Source organism: Nestor notabilis, unplaced genomic scaffold, assembly GCF_000696875.1.
Source record: "Nestor notabilis isolate BGI_N333 unplaced genomic scaffold, ASM69687v1 scaffold34093, whole genome shotgun sequence".
Taxonomy (NCBI): Eukaryota; Metazoa; Chordata; class Aves; order Psittaciformes; family Psittacidae; genus Nestor; species Nestor notabilis.
The window spans coordinates 1-19,641 of NW_009922032.1; the positions used below are offsets into that span (position 1 = coordinate 1).

Genomic DNA, 19,641 nt, shown 5'->3' on the forward strand with positions numbered 1-19,641 from the left:
AGGGTGGCGGGGGTCAGCGGGGCGGGCGGCTCTAGAAACCGCAGCCCCTCGCAGGTGCTGTTGCAGCGCCGGGACGGCGCCGTGTGTCCCTCCGTAACTTCATCGTTTGCTGCCCAGGAGCGGACCCGTGCGGTTCCCCCGCTCGGGTCATCTCAGCGCCGCTTCGGGTTAAAAGTGGCCGAGGGTCGGTCGCCCGATACGGGGGGAGAGAAGGCAGAAGAGTGTTTTTTAATGTTGTTGAGGGTGTTCTGTCAGTCGGCCAGGTTCTGCGAATGCTGTGAGAATTCCTTCTTTTATGCTCTCTATGCCCAATTGTGGCCTTGTAGGATAGAGGCCTCCGGGGCAGAAAACCTGGAGTTCAGGAATACTCTTACGTTTTTTCCCTTGATCTGTTTAGCTGTAAAACCTCTTAAGGTTTAAGTGCAGCTTGCTTCGATGCCAGCAGGGTACAAAACAACTTGTAGTTTTCATGTTTAAGGTAGCTGTAGCTGTAGTGTCTTCATGGAAGGAATGAAGGGATGAGAAGCTTCCCTTCAACCTGGAAGTGTGTACGTATATGTGTGGCTATCGTACTTGAGTGTGACCGTGTGTCACTGTCAGTCAGCTTGTGTATTTTGGAAGCCGTCAGCAAGGTTCACAACTTGGGTCTTTGAACAGTTGCATTAAGGTGGTGCTGCGAAGAGCTGAGTGCTTGTACGGTAACTAGATGTCTAGAAAATGCATTGTTTTTTCACAGATACTATGCCAAGTTTAGCCCTAGAAACAATCCACACAGCAGAATCATAACTTCATTTCACTAGGTAACTAGGTTTTATTTCTAATTCCATGCCCACTGCAAGTCAGAATGCATACGGCTTCATGTGTGCACCCAGGTTTGCACCTTTACTGTCTTCGGAAGTTAAGATGAGAGGATGGGAGAACAAATAGGATGCCCTAAACACCTGATGCAGTGTTGAACTTCAGGCATGCAACAGCATTCTTCTTTAACTTCTTTTTTAACTGTTTTGTTTTGTTGTTCGTTTTTCTTTAAACTGCAGCTAAAATCATTATTGGGTTTCATCCTGCTCAAATTTGGCAGGTATGCAGGTAGAGTGAAACTAATGTCTCTGTGTCAGTCCTGGATGACAAAACACCCGCTTGATTAATTCCTGTTTAACTTCATTAAGAAATTCCGGCCATTTTAATCTGACAGAGCTCTGATTCTTAGCAGTTGGGTTTTCTTATTATTAAAAAAGTTAATGAACATACTTAATTAAAGTTGCTTAGCTTTGTGTGGACTAGAGGGAATTTATAAAAATTACCAAGTTAAAAAAACCCCATAAATTTGATTCTTTCCAAGAAGGGTGTATACTGAAATCTGAATTATGTTTTGTATTCAGAAGGAGGAGACAAGAACAGGAGAAAGGAGGAGTCTGAATATAGCTTCAGACCATGGAGGCATGCTGGAGAATCATTTTTGTAGCAGCTCAAGTACTCTTTGTGCTAAATGCCTTTGAGGAAGAGGATGTGCCTGAAGAATGGGTCCTTCTCCATGTTGTTCAAGGTCAGATTGGAGCAGGCAACTACAGCTATTTGAGACTAAATCATGAGGGAAAGATCGTGCTGCAGATGCGGAGCTTAAAAGGTGATGCAGACTTGTATGTATCTGACATGACACTTCACCCCAGCTTTGACGAGTATGAGTTACAGTCTGTAACCTGTGGCCAGGATGTTGTCCATGTACCAGCACACTTCCGCCGGCCAGTGGGAATAGGGATTTACGGCCACCCCTCTCACCTGGAGAGCGAGTTTGAAATGAAAGTGTACTACGATCGGACAGTTGTACAGTACCCGTTTGGTGAGGCTTCTTACAACCCCGAGGAGATGGAGGCAAACCAGAAATACTCACAGTCTACAGAAGATGAGTCACAGGACGAGGAGTCTGTTTTCTGGACTATACTGATTGGAATCTTGAAATTAATACTTGAAATTCTTTTTTAAATTGATGCAAACTGGACTGAGTCACACTTCAGCCTGTGAAATTGAACACGAATGACTTGCTGTGATATTTAATACTTTGTTATGTTTCCTGAAGAGGTATTCAGGTTACTTTTAGTAAACCAGAAAGGAAGTGGGGGAAAAAGCCATATTTAATTTTATATTGTAAATCCTCCCCTATATGTAAAATGAGCAGCGAGCACAGTATTTGCAGTGTTCTTTGGAGATCAGGGCTTAAAAATGAATGTACAGTTGGGATCTCATTAAATTAACTTTGAACAGGTGCTTAGGAAAATCAACTCCAATTCAGTATTTTCTATTGTTTTTTATAAAGACAAGTGAAATCAAGTGCTGCACTTCAGGGCCACTCTCAATCTAGAGCACGGTTAAAAATAAAATGTACTTCTTTTCTGAGCAAGGATCTCCAGTAAAACTAATTAGCAATGCGGCTTGAGTGTATTGAAGCTGAGGAGCCAAGGGCGAAGGAAGGAAAAACCTCCCAATCATCTAGGGGGGATGGATGATCTATATTTTGCCTGCTTGTGCTCTACATAATGCCGAGCAAAGGTTTCTCCAGTCACTCATCACATCTGCAAAGCCACCACCCAAATCGAGTGCGTGTCACTTCTCTGCTGTCACTGTGAGCTGTCAGCTGTTGTTACTTGTCAATACGGTGGTTTTGTTTCTCGTTAAAAGCGACGCACCATAAAGTATCTTGAACTCGGGAGGTGTTTCCTTACACCTCCCTTGATAGCTTTTTGTGATTGTTTGGTTTTCTTTTCTTAGTAGTATGTCTTTGTGAATAAGACATGAGCTTGCAAAGAAAACTTCTGCTGAGTGTGCAGTCGGGTGTAAGAAGGTCAGGCTGTACCCACTCTTTGTCGAAAATCGGTTTTGCCAGAAATATTTTTTGCCTTGGTTGAGTCTTTCAAAATAACCAGTTGCTATGCAAATAGTGGGTATTTAGGTTGCTGTGTAATTTTCTTTTCTCAGAGCTTACTGATGAGTGCACTGAAATAAACAAGTACATTACTTATAACTTTATGCAAACGGTGCATGTACAATTTAGATTTCATTACCAAAAGCCTTCTCTTTTTGAGTGGGAATTTGGCTTGCCTGTCTCTATCCAAACATCTGACAGGACGTGATTAGTGACTTTTTATCACAAAAAAGTCATTATATAGACAAAATTAAGAGTTTATTTGATAAAAAGAAAAAAAAAAAGTGGTATTGTTCCTCTTAGAGTGGTTGGTTAAATAGCACCAAAGTATCACTTCAATTTGTGCAGTTAAGTTTTGGACAGCAAGTTTCTGGGGGGTTTTAGCCCTCCTTGCTGTTTTTCCCCCTTCTTCCTCCTCTTCTGGGTATGGGAGAGTCTTTCTGACAACAATCACAAATCCAGCGACCTAAGGAAAGAAAGTTATCAATTACTGGGAAACTAACTTTGTTACTCATCCACCTTGTTATGTACCTTTCACCACCACTCTTAATCGGTGCTCATCTGTTTGCAGCACCTCTTTCAACGTAAACAGCCAGTGCTTTTCTTTGAAACATAAACACCTTTGGAGAAGGTGCAGAAAGCAGTGTGAGCATTGTGCCCTCCCGTGTGGGTTCCTCATGTGTAACAAGTGGCTGCACCGATCTGTGGACCTCAGGAAGCACCAGCACTGCTAAGGAGGTGGGTCATTAGGAAAGAACCTGAGGAATGATGCTTGATCCTTGAGTTTGCAAGTTCTGTGAATGACCACAGCCCGAGGTGAATGAACAGCAGCTGGGGAACGTTGCTCTCCTGCTGCAGGTACGGGGTCCTGTTCCTCAAACTAATGCCTGTTATTTGAGTGCAGTCAGGCAGCACAGACAACTGCTGGCAGGGGTTCATCATCAGACCTTGTACTGAAACTCACTGACCCTCAAAAAGGGCTGAGTAAAGAGCAGAAGCATTTAACTGTTTGTATTACAGCAGCTGGAATCATAAAGGCTGATTTGGTAATTTCCTTGTCTAGTAGGCATATAATCTATTTTGTTTAGATTCTGCCCTTAGCTCAGCGGAAAGTTAAATGGGCCGCAGAACCTGTACTAAGGTGACAGACAGCTAGTGCCAGTGCTTCCCAAAATGGGAATGTACCACATACTTGAAGCACTGTAGTTACAGGGGATTCTGTTGCTGCAGAACTTGCAGCCACTGTGTACTTATTATTTACTTACCATGGATTTAGTATTACACAAAAAGCAACAGTTTTCTTTACACTGCCTTGAGCTGGCCAGCTGATAACAAGTGACCAAGTAATTTAAAGGTACAGGCTGCCTGACGTCTAGGTACTGCACTTCCAGCTTGGATGCTTAAGAAAAAAGGAAGGGATGGGTATACAAACGTGTTTACAAATACTAAATTGAGCATACTTTTTAATTTAGAAACTGACATGATAGCACAAACACATTGTTAATGTGAAAGCTATACTCCAGCAATATGCAGCAATACAGCCTCTTTACAGGTTTCTTTTGTGAAGAGAGGTAATTATTCTCGGTATTCTGTGGATATGGGGGGAAAATAAAACCTTGTTCTGAGTGAGTCTGTTTGGATTCTGTTGTAAAAGCCAATTCTATTTCCTATACAGGAATGGCCAGGTTAAACTGCACAACCAAATATACAGAAATAAAGCTTATTTTAAAACAACCCTGTCCTATGGTGTGCTTTCCTACAGAATTTCTTACTCCTACCCTTCACACTTATTTTAACTATTCTTTCAAAAGCAAAGTGTATGTTAACTCTGACAGAGAAAGCCCAGGATTCAGAGAAGGTGGGAAGGGAACAATTAACTCCTATTACCTGAAGGGATGGCATCAAGTCCCACACAGAAAGTGTGGTAACCACGGTCACAGACATCACAGAACATCATTTCTTCTTCATGGTGAGGCTGCCCACATATAATGCATGTTTTGCACTCCATACATTGCCAAGGGTAAGTCTTAATCATAGCAACAAGCTCCGGAGTCATATCAAGGCAAGAAGGGTGGCCTAGATTAAAACCAGTATTATTACTTTTATGTCTGAAATTAAATTTAAAATTAGTTAGAATGTTTGTTTGCTTCTACAAGAAGCTGAATTTTGGCTCACCTCCTGGTGAGATCCCATAGCACACCAAACGTGCTGGTACATGTAACATTAACTAGGGATGGATTCTTAACGAAGGACAGAAAAGGCAGCTGAACTGTTGGCACACAAGCCTAGTACACTCAGTATTTCCACAAAAAGATCTGCCAAACACACTCCCTTAGGAATCCGCTTAGTGTATGCTGATACTTACCGCTGTTGTCACACTGGGAGCAATGTATAAGAGCTTCAGCTTTTCCTTTCTTGTTGGACTCCTTACCCTTCAGACAAATTCCACATATAGCATTTGGAATGACCTTTGGCTGGAAGGGTAGAAGAGGGCTATAAATTCATTCCACAAGAATTAACAGATTAACAGGAAATGTCACAGAACTCCTTAACTTAATGAACTATCTGTTAGGATGTGTGAACCTTAAAACAGGATAATCATTGACAAGCAGTGGCACTGAAAACAACTGTAGATAAACTGTGTAAGATTTTGCATTTGGCACATGTGGCAAGTCACATGTAGGTCCGATTGGAGCAAAAGCATGTACCTGCTTCTTCCTATGAATTCATCGTCTAACATTCTCCTCAGTGTAAATTAACTGTGACAGAGGATGAAATTGTCAGTCATTATTTTCCAATACAGGATACTCCTTTATGAATCTCCATGTAGATTTCCCATTTATGGAGGAAATTAAATACAGTTTTCCATTTGCATTACATCTGTCCCTAAACACAGAAAATTAATTACAAAACCAGTAAGCTTGATTCTTCTATCTTTAATTTCAAAATACATGGTTATGTCTGCTGTACATGGCTGGCTATCTATCTGTTTTATCATTCTTTCTTGTATCCAACCATAATCACAGTAAGAAACACAGCCTTGCATTTAACTAGTTTTACATTCATCATCTGCCCAAGTGATCATCTGGAGTGTATTTGGGTCCCCGAGATCCATTTAGAAGGTAAGAGAGATAGCAGGCTGTTACAGTGAGTAACGGCTGTGTATGTATTCTGCATGCCAACCTAAGAGATACACTGACAGAGTTTAAAACCCCAACAAGGACCAAAGGAGGAGTAAGGCATTGCAAGTTTCTGAAACGTTTCAGTAGTTCTATTGCTGAGCTCTGCCCACTGCATAATGAAATCAGTGAGAAATGTGGTTTAAAATTAACACAGTACTCACTGGTGTTAAATAGACTACTGTCAGAGTTCTAAAAACCAATGCTGCTGCAAAGACGTAGCTAGCAGAGGGAGTTAAAGGCACAACCTGTTCTCTAAGGAACTAACCAGCTTGTCAGTAACCGAGAAGTGTCCAGTCAACTACTAAACGTGCAGGGAGAAGAATGAGGTTTAATTTTAAAATAAATTTTAGAAATTAAAACATATATATATATATGCACAATATGTATATATTATATATGTGTGTGTGTATATATATGTATATATATAATCACCAAGATCTTCTGCAGTACAACTTATCTATAAGCGTGTCTACTTCCCCACGCAGTTTTTCTAGCACTTAGCAAGATAATTAGTATCTTGACTCATTTTTAGAGCAGTCAGGATGTACTGCTTTAAGTTCTCTGAAGTTTTCAATCTGCTTTTGAAGTTAAAACATGGCTACAGTCTGCTTCAAATTGTCTGAAGCAGTTTATTTAAAAAACCAGAACACCACACGAGATGTTTATAGGTGACTTCCCTCAAAAGATGACAGAGGCATTCATACAGACTTTTTTTTTGCTTATTTATTTTAAAAAAGCAGTCAACCTGTTTTATACATAAATATAATAAAACAATAAGAAAAGTCTAACATTCACAAATGTTTCTACAAAATAATAAATATAATGAAAGCAATACCACACAAACTCTTTTACTGTTAACTATTCTATGTGTCCTACATGTATACCTTTATACCCTGCTCCTCCCAACAAAAGTGGCACATGCTTAAACCTCGTCAGTGTTGCAGCATTTACCCTTCCATTGATTAGGCTACATTCTAATTTTATTGTGTTTTTATCTATTTCTAAGTAAACCAAGCCTTTCTAGAATAACAAGTGCACTTTTCTAATCAGACTTCTAGTTTGTTACGGATTTATATCTGACTGCCTTTAATATACAGCAGTGTACTCCCTGCTACTCCAGCAAAGCTAAAGTGAGTTGCTTTTCGGTCACTGTTAACCTGCGTTAGGGTATGTGGAGTTAACACTCTGATACACAGAACTCCCAACTTAAGACACTGATATAGATGCATTTATCAACAATGCTTCCATCTAGTCTTACTTCACTAAATTGTGTTCATTAGAAATCGTGCGGGGGGGGGGGGGGGGGGGAAACCAAGCCATAGACGGGGGGGGGGGGGGGGGGGGAGTGAGAATCACAGCCTATTAGTAATAAAGTTCCAACAGTACGGAAGTATTTTTACAAAAATGAAGAAAAAATTTAAAGGAATGCAAGACTATTCACATTTCAAACCATTTCAAGTTCTACCACCATAAACGGCTTTTAGAAACACTATGAACAAAGTCTATAAAACCCAAATGGGAAGTTACAATATCCCATCTGATTAAATTTTGCTTTCTACATCTTCATCTCATTGGGATGAGGAAGGGAGAGAAAATGAATGCAGGATCAAAGTGACCACTGCCCGCTCTGTAAGTTTTCACTTCCATGCTGCTGTGCTGCAGCTCTCAAAGTAAGCATTCCAACTACACCACTTTTAGAAGGTCCTATTCAGAATGCAAAGTGTTCCATTTTCATATACAGTGACCTGAAACAGAAGTGTTGTAAAATATAGTTTCTCAATACATTTCAGTTTTATGTGCAAAAAATCTCCTGTACTTTCAACAGTACCCTGTGTGTGCAATTGTAGTAGCCAGTCCTGCAGCAAAAAAGACTTGCTACCTGTAACATGATAAAATGTAAAACATGCTAACCGTTCTTTGTTAAAGAACTGACAATAAAAATGCCTCCGTATAAAATACATTATTCTTTTACTCAAAAATAACTCAGTGGAAATGTGTGAATCCTATAATACTCATAATGTGGCTATAACTATACATTTGCATGTTGATGCCATAGCAATTATCCTTCAATTTTAACTACATGTAATGAAACGATTACTGTCCTACAAAAATAGTCAAATATTAGAGAACAATACAGAACAAAAGTATTACAAAGATTTAGAATTCACAGGGACGACATTTTAAATGAGTTAAGCCTTCAGCTCAAAGTGCCTTATCATTTAGGCACGTATGGTGTATCAGTATCTGGTGTTTTTATAGACTAACAAACAAGAATCTTCCTGTTATACCAGTTAAAACAGCTCATGTAATTGGGATTACTGACAGTGTTTAAATGTTCCCACAAACAAGAGAGCCAATCCTCTCACCCTCCCAACACAACATCACCATCTCTGACTTACCAAAAGCCTGATGGCTGCTGCAGGCTGGGCATGCCACAGTGCAAGATGTGGCGCTGTACATTTACAGCAACACCTTGTTACTGTAACACGAACGCAGCCACTAATTTTAAACCAGTGAGCAAGTGCTACCAGAGCCTATTTTTAAAATGCAATGCTGTATTGCTCTTCTACAGTTATAAGTTCAGAACCTTGCATAAAGTTCTGCTCTACCAGTTCTCTCTCTATGCCTTCCTAATGTCAATTAAATACACTGTCAATTAAATGCACTGTCAATTAAATGCACTGTCAATTAAATGCACTGTCAATTAGAACACTTGGGCATCTCACAGCAAAGCGAAACCTCTGTAATAAGCCAGTGGCACACAATCTCTATTGTCAAGTTAAACAAAGCTAAAAAATAATTTCAAGCTCCATCTTTGGATTTCATGTTCATGGGAATATTGGTATGCACTCTGTGTCTACAACAATTTGCGAAGTTACATATAAAAAAATATACATATGGTACCACAGTCTAATCTCCATTTTCGCATATTTCTTAGTAAGTTCCTGAAAAGAGAAAACGCAGCTGGTGTTTTCTCTTGTATAGATATCCTATGTAGAGAAAATTTATCAGATCTGTCCAATTCTTGCTGGAAATTAGCTTCTTAACATAAGTGATAGTTTACTTACTATTAACTTGGTAAATACAGATAGTAAATATTTATGAACATCAAATGCAAGCCATCAACAGCTTACTTTTGCTAAGATGGTTTCTCCATATGTATGATCCTGTCCCTGACAAAGGTGTTCCTTTTCCTATAACCTCTCTTAACAAGCATTCCTGATTGCTAAATACTAAACCTTATCTTAATGTAGTGTTTTCCCTCTTTAAAAGTTTACTCCTGCTCCCACGTAACTCAACAGAAAATTCTCATTCCTTTCAGTGGAACCAGACTAGGCAATAATGTGCTTTGCTAGTGTTTCATTATATTCAGGTCCTTCCTTAACATGCAGAAAACCAACACATAAATAATGCATGTCAATTCCTGCTTCCTCTGAAAATTTTTCTTTTATCTTAATTTTTTAAATTATTATACAGTAATACTGAAGATTCGGGCCCTAGGTTTGGCAACCACTGCTTGACAGCTGAAATGTCTTAACATCCTCACCAAGTTTTTAGCTTGGATAAAAGCATATTGCCCACAAATGTTTCTACATAGTGTGAACTACATAAAAAGCTATTTTGCATATAGGGTTAAAGTGGTTATGTAGTGTTGCCTATACAACTGTAGTAAGCTTCTTGCCTTTCATCCTATACATAGCAACATCTCAGGATGACAGGCTGTATTTAAAATGAACATCATAACAATATGTTCAGCCACATAGCTGCACTTTGCAGCACTGATCTCTTGGTATGCTGCCATACTAAATAATAGAAAAAAATATAATAGATACTGAATGCTAGTTTTGAACTGGCAAGTACTTCTGACTGTTACGTTAAGGCAGACAGAAAGATGCAGAGTTCCAGTGATAAACCCACAATGGATTTTTCTGGTGTTACTGCCTGGGAATTTGAGAAGTTCACAGAAACAGAGGCCACTGTGTAGCTAGGGTAAGGAAAAGCCCCACATGAAATAAAAGTAAACAGGAAGTAAGGAAGCAAACAGGTGGAGCACACAAGAGAGCAGCTAGTGAAGTACAGCAAGCAGAAGTTCCATATTATTTTAAAAACATGTATTTCAGGGAGAGGCTGGTCAGTAAAGAAGTTCCATCACGGGCTTTTTTCTTCTACCTTGTACCCAGGAACTGATTTGGATAATACAGAACGTTTGGAACCATCTTTTCTTGGAGTAGCACTTTTGTCTCTTGTTTTTTGTCTTCCCTGAAAAGAATCCTCCTGGTTCTCTGTGGCGCAATCACCTTCAGATACATTGCCAGACGAATTGTCCTATAATAAAAATACCATAGCTATATTTTTTATTTTTTGGATAGACAGACAAGTCTTTCCTATGCCCCTTAGAGCCAACTAAGGTAAGAGAAGGATGCATCTTTCCTTCTGCAAAACCATGGAGTACATTACAATATATAACACCTTTGCTTATGACCTTTATTATCTGTTTTTTCTTATGCTAAAAGACTGGCATCAGCAGTACCAGTCATGTTTTCCAGATGCTCTTGATACCAGAGTGGGAGCACATCAGTATAGTTCTTTGAACCGTTTTCCTTTAAAAGTCAGCAAGAAATCAACTATATGTGAGATACCGTTTTCAAAGTAAAGGGCCAGCAAAAAGTTAAAAGTGCCCTTGCCATGCATTTGAAGTGCACTACAAAATAGCACTGCTTTGAATTAAACATGTGAAGGTTTTTTCTGCCACCCTCATCTACTATTTTCACCAGGAGCAATCTAAATATGTAATTTGGATTGCAGCAGCAGAACGCCATCAAAGGCAAAACACAATTCAATATTTAATATAGAACCAAACAACAGAATTTATGAATTTATGCTGCAGTTAAAGCTTTTGTTGTTGTTATTTTGAGGAATGAGGAGGCAAGAAAGAGGGGCTTGAAAGAGGTTCAAAGAAGGTAAAAGATCAATGTAAGCATAATTAATAGCAGCAGCACAAGATTTTTCTCAGAAAAGTGTTAATAAAGGCCTCCAAGAAGCTCCAGAAGAAAGCAATATAATTAATAACATTTATTACAGTAAAAACCAAGAGGCCAAATAACAATGGTGCCCTACAGTAACAGGCACTCTGTACAAACATAACAGTAGTCAGCCTATGCCCCAGAGCCTAAAATCAAAACAGACAAAAGAGACACAGGGCAAAGGGAGGAACATAACACAAAAGCAAAGCAAACCATGTGGCAAGAAGAAACTGTATGTTTCACCATTATTTAGGGGGTTATTTATGACAGGCCCATTAAGACACAATAGAACAGGCAAATTGCTACCTGACTCTAACAACGGGGTGGGTGAAAAAGGAAAAAGCATACAGCATATTTTAAGACTCACCAGGGAGATCTGACGAATGGAAGGTAGCCCAAAACTCAGAGGCCTGACAGCTGCCCACTTCTGTGTTCAACAGATATTTTTCCCCAAACAGCATGCCCCAATGACTAGCAAAGAACCCCTGCTCCCATAGTCAAACCCATTCACAGGAATTGCATTTCAAATCTTCCCTACAATTTTCCAACACAAGCACATTTTACCTCCTGCATTCTGTCACCAAAAACTATGAATTTCTTTGAAAAATGAGAAGACAGTCTGTGTGCTCCAGCTACTTTTCTTTACCACCAAGGGGAATGGAAGTTAGTGGAAAAGAGAACTGGGAAGAAATGGTTAAAGACCAAATGTAAAAAAGCTGGAATGTCATGAAATCAAAATTTTGAGTTGACATTTAGCATGCTAAGTTTATACGAGTCCTTTTTCTCCAAAAAATGCAAACAGGAAGGGTGTATTAACACTGATCTCTCCTTTGTCAGCCTACAAGCTGACCCTTTCTTTTCTTCTTCAGTTACGAGTATCTTATGAATATTCAAACAAAATAAATGTTTATATGGCAAAATATAGCATTACATACACTCACCATCTAAAATGTTTGCAAACTGAACCAGAAACTGTTCAATGCACGAGTGATTATGCATTCTATTTCTTTCAAAATTCGGGTTAACCTTCTGGAAAGTGGTTTTCACCAACATACTAACTACACCAACAGACCAATAGTTCAGTTGTACTCTCACAGCTCATCTGAAGCTCAGCTGCTCTTGAGCATTTACAACACTGCCAAGGTATGCATGTGAAAGTTTACCTTAACTTCCAGCAACAGTTAACTTGGGATTTGCATACACAGAGAGAACACAAACATCTTTTTAAAGATGTGTTCTAAAGCAAAAAAGCTAAAAACTAGTGCTTTTCACCTTGTCTTTGAATTGGAATAAAATATCTGTTTCTGTATTGAATAATTCCTGCTTCTACTTCACAAGAAGAGAAAATTATCAGGCTAACAATACCTTTGCTTTAATGACAGATTCTGTGGGACTCAAACAGCAAAATATGCTGTGGCCTGAACTACAAGGTTTACTCTCCTCAGAAATGCCAGCAACTTCCCCTTGGGGAAAAAGACATAACAAAGAGCTGCAGTTGGGAAGGTTCTTCAAAATTTCTTTAAAAAGAAGGCAGAAAGGGCCTGAAATTTCAAATATCTGTCCAATTTACTTTAAAATGGATCAAAACAGAAAGCTGGAGAGCAATGTTATAAAAACAAAAAAAGGTACTAAAACAGGGAGTACACTTTTAGTTTACAATTTTTCTTCATTTTGCAAATGTTAAAGATTCTACTGAGAAACTACTGGAACTAATGGAAGTGAAGGGAAAGGATTTTTCTGTTGAAGAATACTTTCAATTTGTCTCACCGAATTGCCTTTGGTTTTCCGTTTCTCATCCCCTCGTCCTTCTTCTGCATCATCTGAGTCTCCATCACTGTCTAACGCAGGCAGCTCTGGATCCAAAGGAGGTTCGTAAAGAGCTGTGTTTAGTGGCAAGTAACGAAGCTCATCTGGAGAGTACCTAAAGTTAGTAGATATATAAATAAATTTAATTCATGTGTACTTTACACATAAATGTTAGGTCACACAGCATACAAGGACTTCTATAAGAAAGAGTAAGAAAAGCTTGCTTTTTATCAGGGAATCATGTAAAAACATGCAGTTCTGAAAACACATGAAATATTAATTTCTCCTTCCAAATGTGGTACCATATAGTATTTGTCCTCTTTGTATAGCAGTCTTTTTGTGGAATGCAGGAAGAGTATCTCTGCAATATTCCAAACCTACATAATCATAAAAGGCCATGAAGACCTAAAAATTTTTAACCAATCCATATTTCTATGCCCAATGATACACTTTGTTTATAAATGTACAGTGTCCACATAGCATGGGCACAACAGTTCTAGCCCAGGGCACATGAACAGCTAGGATCCAAAGCAAAGTAAGTAAAGAATACAGCTGTATATTCAAGTTCCTTGATTACTTAAGGAGAACAAAAAGTGCATATAAAAATACAATTTCAGAAGACTGAAGACATAACCACATTGCTTACAGCCAGATACAGCTTAACAGATGTAATCTACTTCTTTTATTTAATCTTAAATGCTACAAAAAAATTTGAAGTCCTCTTACTATTAAGGACAGACATTGTAAGGAATAGGATATGATTGTAATAAATACTTTGAAAAGTTGTGTCCTTTATTAACAAGGATAAGCAGTTCCACTTGCAGCTTTTAAGTGCAAAATAAATATCTCTTTAATTCAATTAATTTAACAAAATTCAAGTCCTTCAAGAATGTCCTGTAACATGCGAATTTGGGGTGGGCTGTATGCACACACACTGGAATGAACAAGGCATTTACAGATAAAGAGCTTCTCTCAAGAAAACCGTGCATGTACAGGATGAGTACTGCCTCTGTTGTACAGATGGTAAGACTTGGGCAAAAATTTTCAATTCAGTGTATATTTGTCAAATGGGAGCATACCACTTGAAAAGTCTTAAATTTGTGTAGACAGTCAGGTACACATTTTTCATGAACTATAAAGATCCAGCTAGTGATACCTTTCTCACTAACTTACAAATCCAACATTAAACTTAGCCCACAAGATCAATCAATTACTTTTTTTTAGTTAAGAACTTTCTAAATTTTAAAGGACAGCAAGACTGTCACACAGAAAATGGAATCACAAGCCATCATTACAAAATTCTGATATAGTAACATTAATCTTAGCACACATGCAGATGATCAGTAAACACATGAGGGTGGCAGGAATGAGATCAGTGCCTCCTTTTACCACAGTAAAATCTGAGCAGGCCGTATCTCAGGCACTGCAACACATCAGCAGAGACAGCCCTCTTGCAGCCAGCACTGTTTTGCTGACAAGTTGTCACACTATGCATCCCTTAGACTAGCAAGTGTCTCAAACATAGAAATTCAAAACTTTACAGGAAATATATTGAAATGTTTTCCATCTGCTAGATGCAGAGACAGTAGATCAGTTCAACAGAATCAGCAGTTAGGATGGTTTTAAAATACCTTTTGTAGTACTCCTGGAACTGGCCGGGTATGAGAGCCACTGGATAAGGACTAACCTTCGTTCTCTCTGTAGGTAAGATTTTGTATTTTCCTTGAGGCACCTGGATAATCTGTATTGTTTAAGACAAAACAAAGACATTTTTGTTTCACATACGAACTTTTGAGCCTTCCTCACCATCTACCCCAAGTATTTTTTAACTAGACAGTTTTACTGAATTGGAACAGCTACCCGAGTTCTCCCATGGGAAATTAATTCATTAAAACGGTAAGAGAGCCCACTTACAAAATAGTATTACAGATTAATCTAATCACTGAGTATCTAGTGAACTGAATGAATATTAGTTAAGATTACTTCTAACAATACACTATGTAAAATAATTTGAAAATTAAAATCTAGCAATTGAAACTGTAAATATTACTTTTGTGATTGGCATCCTTAGCATGAATTATCACTGTTGGTCCATACTCGTAGAGGGCAGCAAGAACACGTCCATCTAATTCTGAAACCAGACTGTACTATAAAAAAAATCCCACTAATAAAAATACATGGAAAGGAGAAGCCTACGCAGATGTCTTCTTCCCTTTAGACAGAATAAAACTAATTATCCACTATCTTGTCTCTAACATGGGTCAGTACCAGAAAAAACATAACAGACTGCCATGTAATAATTTGCACTGAGAAGATTTTTACTGTTTTCACATGAGCAGAACAGTCCTGCTTCAAAATGACAGCTATCTATTCTATTTTTTTAATCAGGCACTGAAATATGAAATCTAACACAAAAATTATATAACACCTAACAAAAACAAAGGCATAACACTGACAGACTCCTAGGGCATAAACAGTTTACTTTTTGTTATAAGTATTGTTTAGGCAAAATTTTGGAGATATTCCAAAACACTATTAGCCATTCCTATGAATAGATACAATAGCAACAGAAGCTTCTTATCCGTTACCTAAGCCTCCCTCTTAGTTTTGTACTATCAGCAGATGACAACAAAGTTACAGTGAAACTTTTAAAGCTTCCCAAGACAAGTATTCTCAAGTTAAGAAAAAAAAAGTTTTCACATTAAATATATTTGAAATTACTGCTTTTAGGAGTATTACCCATTTAACAGCAAAGCTGCTTAAGTCCCTACATGACTGAAATAAGATTAATCAAAACCCTTGACAATAACAGTTAAAAATTATATGAAAACCAACTTAACTTAAACAAGCAAGGAGCTACCTACTGAGATTGATAAGAAATTTAAATCTGCCTACATGTGTCTGTAAATCAAAATAGGCTCTTCGTTCTTCCATCCGCTCCCGGTTTAAATTGCTGTTGAATTCTGCAGCTTTCTTGGCAGCTTTTTTAATGTATTCTGGAACTTTACTGGCTTCTACTTTCTGTGTGTTCTGCTGCTGCATTTGCTGGAATAAAAACAATTTTATCAATTCACACACTTTTCACTATCAGCCTGAGAACAGCCTTTTCTTATACTGCACGTTACAGATCTAGTTCACTTATATGGTAGCTACTTACAGAGTACTCTTTATAATGATCTGTTATTCGCTGACGCTCTTTCTCTTGCAGTATAACAGAATACTCAGCATGTTTGGCAGGATATTCTTTAATCATAAGATCAATTACTTCATCACTACGCAAAGCTGTTAAACCTAAAATAGATAAAAGCAATAATGATGCTATCTGGCAAAACTATCTGTAGGTTATTTATATCCCACAATGATCAGCTTAACTCTTTGAGCAGCTAGAAACAACCTGCTGTGCACAGCGCTTCTCTCTCAAAAGTAGGAGTGAACTTGTGCCATTTAGCTCTCCAGACTGATGAGGGGTTTGCTTCTATCCAAGAAGCCAAGACTCATAGACCCCTGAACATTGATTGACTCAGCCACCTACTGAACTCCCCTGTGAGGCAGAACCTTAGTTCTAAGCGGGACCTGGTGAACTGTTAGGTTCCATTTCCAATATTGGTGAAGTGTTAAGTTTTGTTAACTTGCAGAACTTTAACTGAAATTAAGAAGTTTAAATAACCTGTCTATACAAATCAAGGAAGAATCAGTGTGAGGGCAATTCAGAGCAGCAAACTGCACACAGACTTCTGACTCCAAGTTAAATCATTTGAAGTTCAGAAGTCAAAATGCCTCAGTTTGCAGTTATGATGCAGAACTCCTTTAAAGGTTCCAACACAACTAATCTCCAATCATTAACAATAGAATGGAGGTTGATTTATTTTACTACCACCAATTATAAATATAACCTTAAAAAAATAGGAATAGTTAACTCAGCACATATCTCTACTGAATATATGAGCCAGGATACAGCATTTTACTTCTATTGATAAAAACTAGACAGTATCCTTTCCCATATGTTTAACTTAAAGGAAAAAAAAATAATCAAGAGGGCTGGCAGGTGAGACATAAAGGTGATATTCCAAAGGTTGTCAGTATATAAAACAACACTACATTTACACAGACCCATGATTTACAGAAAAAAGATGTGACAGGCATCATTTAATCTCTAACATGCTCCAAGGCATGCGTATTAGCAAAGGAAGAAAAAAATACTTCAAGCTCTTTCAATATAACCCAAATCAATGGCATCATTCCATTTCAAGTACACTAAAGTGCTTTAATACATGCCCTTCTAACTTCAAACATATAAACTGAACCATGTAAGATACATTAATATTTGTTGGGTTCCAATTAACTCAGCAAAACATGACTGATGTACTTTTCAGTTTGAAAAATTACTGTGTTCTCTTTTCTAGAAGGAGAATAAGATTCTAAAAGTTGATTTCCAACACAGAAGGGATTTTGCCAAGTAATTAAAATAGATCCAGAACTTATTTCTTATAATAAATCTGGAACCCTGATACCTTGTGGCTAATTCACACAAATTACTAATAAACCAGTTTTCATTTCAGAATTTGTTTTCAGTTAAGAGTGATGCAATTCTTTACCAAACCGAATCATGTTTTCAGTGTGTCGTATTTCTAACACACTAAGAAGGAATCTAACAATTTGCTTTCTTACCTAGTGTGCACTGGGTCTCTGTGATAACATTTAGTTCTCTGAGGTAGAGTTTCTCCTTGTGAGATAGATCTCGTCTTTCTAAATCTCCAAAGAAAACAAAAGAGAACAGTAAAAATGTATGCAGTTACTGAACCTCCCCCATGAACAGTATCAAAGTAATTGAAAAATTTTATTTCCAGGCAGTGAAAGTCTGTATTATACTACTATTTCTACAAACATGATGATCTCATAAATTAATTTTAAATTAAACATTCACTGTTGGGACATGGTCAATTTTTCTGAGTATCCTGCCCATTGTTATGATTTCAAGAAATACTGAAGAAACCTGACACCTGAGCTCAGACACAAAAAAACATTATCAAGTACTGAAGGTATTTTTTTTTCTTTTAATATGCCTTTTAGAAATAAACTCCATAACAGAAAAACCAGAATTGACAATTCTGAATAATGAAGGCTCAAATCCTAGAATGCCCCCATTCAATTGTTGCCACAATTCAGAAAAGAGACTACAGAGATATAGCTATATAGTAAGAAATCACCAATAGTTAAGACTTGTTTACAGATTTTCAGTAGCAATACCAAGAAGTCTTAAATTTTTTGGAAAACCATAGGATACATTTTCAATATGCCAGTAACAAATTATAAAATAAAAATAACAATACGAATAATTCAGGCCTGCTTTTGCCAGGGTCTTTTTTTAATCAGTTGGTCATGCTATAGTCAAGAAGATACAGATTACATCCAAAAATACAAAGATTTTTATAAGAAAAACTTTAAAAAAAAATACCTGGGTATTTTCTTTTAAAGGAAGTCACACCCAAATATTCACTGACTTGCTCCTGAAGCATATAGTATTCTCCTGTTTCATCTGGTGGCCACTTGTATTCTATCAAGTTTTCAGGAGGAAAATAGCTGTATCTACGAACAATGTTAGAACAAATCAAAGAATCCTTAAGAGGGACACTTATATTTCTAGAAATCCAGTAATTTCTATTTATTTGTCACTTCTACTTCTATGAAGTTGGACAAGCACTTTAGAACACTGCATCCTGTTCATCCATTTCAAAGTCACTTTGTTACACCTCACTTCACATAGATTTCTCCAAACCAGCATTCATCAATATGCTGAGGGACAGAACATGAAGAAAAAGATATCCATGATAGCAGACAGGACAGCAGGAAAAGCAGCTACTCCAATGTCAAAATTAAGTAAAAAAATTACGTAACATTTTAAAACATGTAAGCTGTGCCTCTGATTGTAAATTAGATGCAGCACATTTTGTGTCATTTTACAATAAAGTTTTTTAAAATACGATGAGAGAAAAAGACAATTGGCTACTCACAGGACACTGCCTCAAGTCAGAAAGATGTGTGAAGAACAAAGACAAGCAAAGGAAGAAGAACTAATACTTATGCATATTGAACAATACAGTAAAACTAGCAATGAAAAAGTGGGAATTATAAAAAAAAAAAAAAAGGAAAAAAAAAAAGGTATTACCCAAGGTCCTGACTAGAAGTTTCACAGCTCCGAGAACTGTCCCCTGAGCCCATGCGTCGTCTTTTGGATGGCTGGCTGCCATCATTGGAATTTTCTTCTGTGTCATCCTAAAATGAAAATAAAGATGAACATTAAAAGAATTCAGAGTAATCGGCAGATAACGTAAAACATCAGAAAGTATTACAAGGCAATCCAGATTTTAAATATACCTGAACTACTGAGCTACTGAATAACACTCTTCATGAAAAACTCATAAGACAGTTTACGTAGCAAATTATTCTTTGCTATGAACTGCTGTATGATACATAGTGGCACAGGAGGAGGACTGGGTAGTTTCTCACCTGTGGTGTAGGTGGAGCACTGAACAGACAAGAGCTGTAGCTCTGACCACCAAGTTCCCCGTTCTTGATGTAAACTACTTTGGCATCAGCACAGCCAGACAGCTGTAGACATAGCATACTTCCCCCACTGGTGATAGAGACAAGACTAATTCACTTAATCAGACTAGCTCACAAAAGCAAGGGCAGAGCAAAACCACCAAGCCTT

At 37.8% G+C, this 19,641-nt stretch overlaps 2 protein-coding genes across 2 annotated transcripts; one reads left to right on the forward strand and one right to left on the reverse strand.

Annotated features, from left to right (window-relative positions):
- The first annotated feature begins 1,407 nt into the window (after positions 1-1,407).
- On the forward strand, positions 1,408-2,215 carry LOC104401414 (chromosome unknown open reading frame, human C6orf120). The gene has a single exon (XM_010011426.1). The coding sequence runs from the start codon at positions 1,432-1,434 to the stop codon at positions 1,978-1,980; it is 549 nt and encodes a 182-aa protein (XP_010009728.1). The 5' UTR covers positions 1,408-1,431; the 3' UTR covers positions 1,981-2,215.
- Positions 2,216-3,297: 1,082 nt separating this feature from the next.
- PHF10 (PHD finger protein 10) lies at positions 3,298-19,196 on the reverse strand. The gene is made up of 11 exons (XM_010011427.1): positions 19,096-19,196; positions 18,385-18,515; positions 17,598-17,681; positions 16,087-16,220; positions 15,825-15,974; positions 14,561-14,670; positions 12,891-13,044; positions 10,270-10,425; positions 5,283-5,391; positions 4,805-4,993; positions 3,298-3,383 (listed from the first exon to the last, which is right to left on the reverse strand). The coding sequence occupies exons 1-11, from the start codon at positions 19,146-19,148 to the stop codon at positions 3,298-3,300; spliced, it is 1,356 nt and encodes a 451-aa protein (XP_010009729.1). The 5' UTR covers positions 19,149-19,196.
- Between the last annotated feature and the right edge of the window lie 445 nt (positions 19,197-19,641).

Bases quoted from the DNA above. Each gene is read 5' to 3' on its own strand.
- LOC104401414 (XM_010011426.1), top strand. From the start codon at position 1,432: ATGGAGGCATGCTGGAGAATCATTTTTGTAGCAGCTCAAGTACTCTTT.
- PHF10 (XM_010011427.1), bottom strand. From the start codon at position 19,148: ATGGGCTCAGGGGACAGTTCTCGGAGCTGTGAAACTTCTAGTCAGGAC. The intron at 18,516-19,095 runs GTAATACCTTTT...CATTGTTCGTAG, and splicing joins ACTTCTAGTCAGGACCTTGG to ATACAGCTATTTTCCTCCTG. The intron at 16,221-17,597 runs GTAAGAAAGCAA...TATCTATTTTAG, and splicing joins AGAGACCCAGTGCACACTAG to GTTTAACAGCTTTGCGTAGT.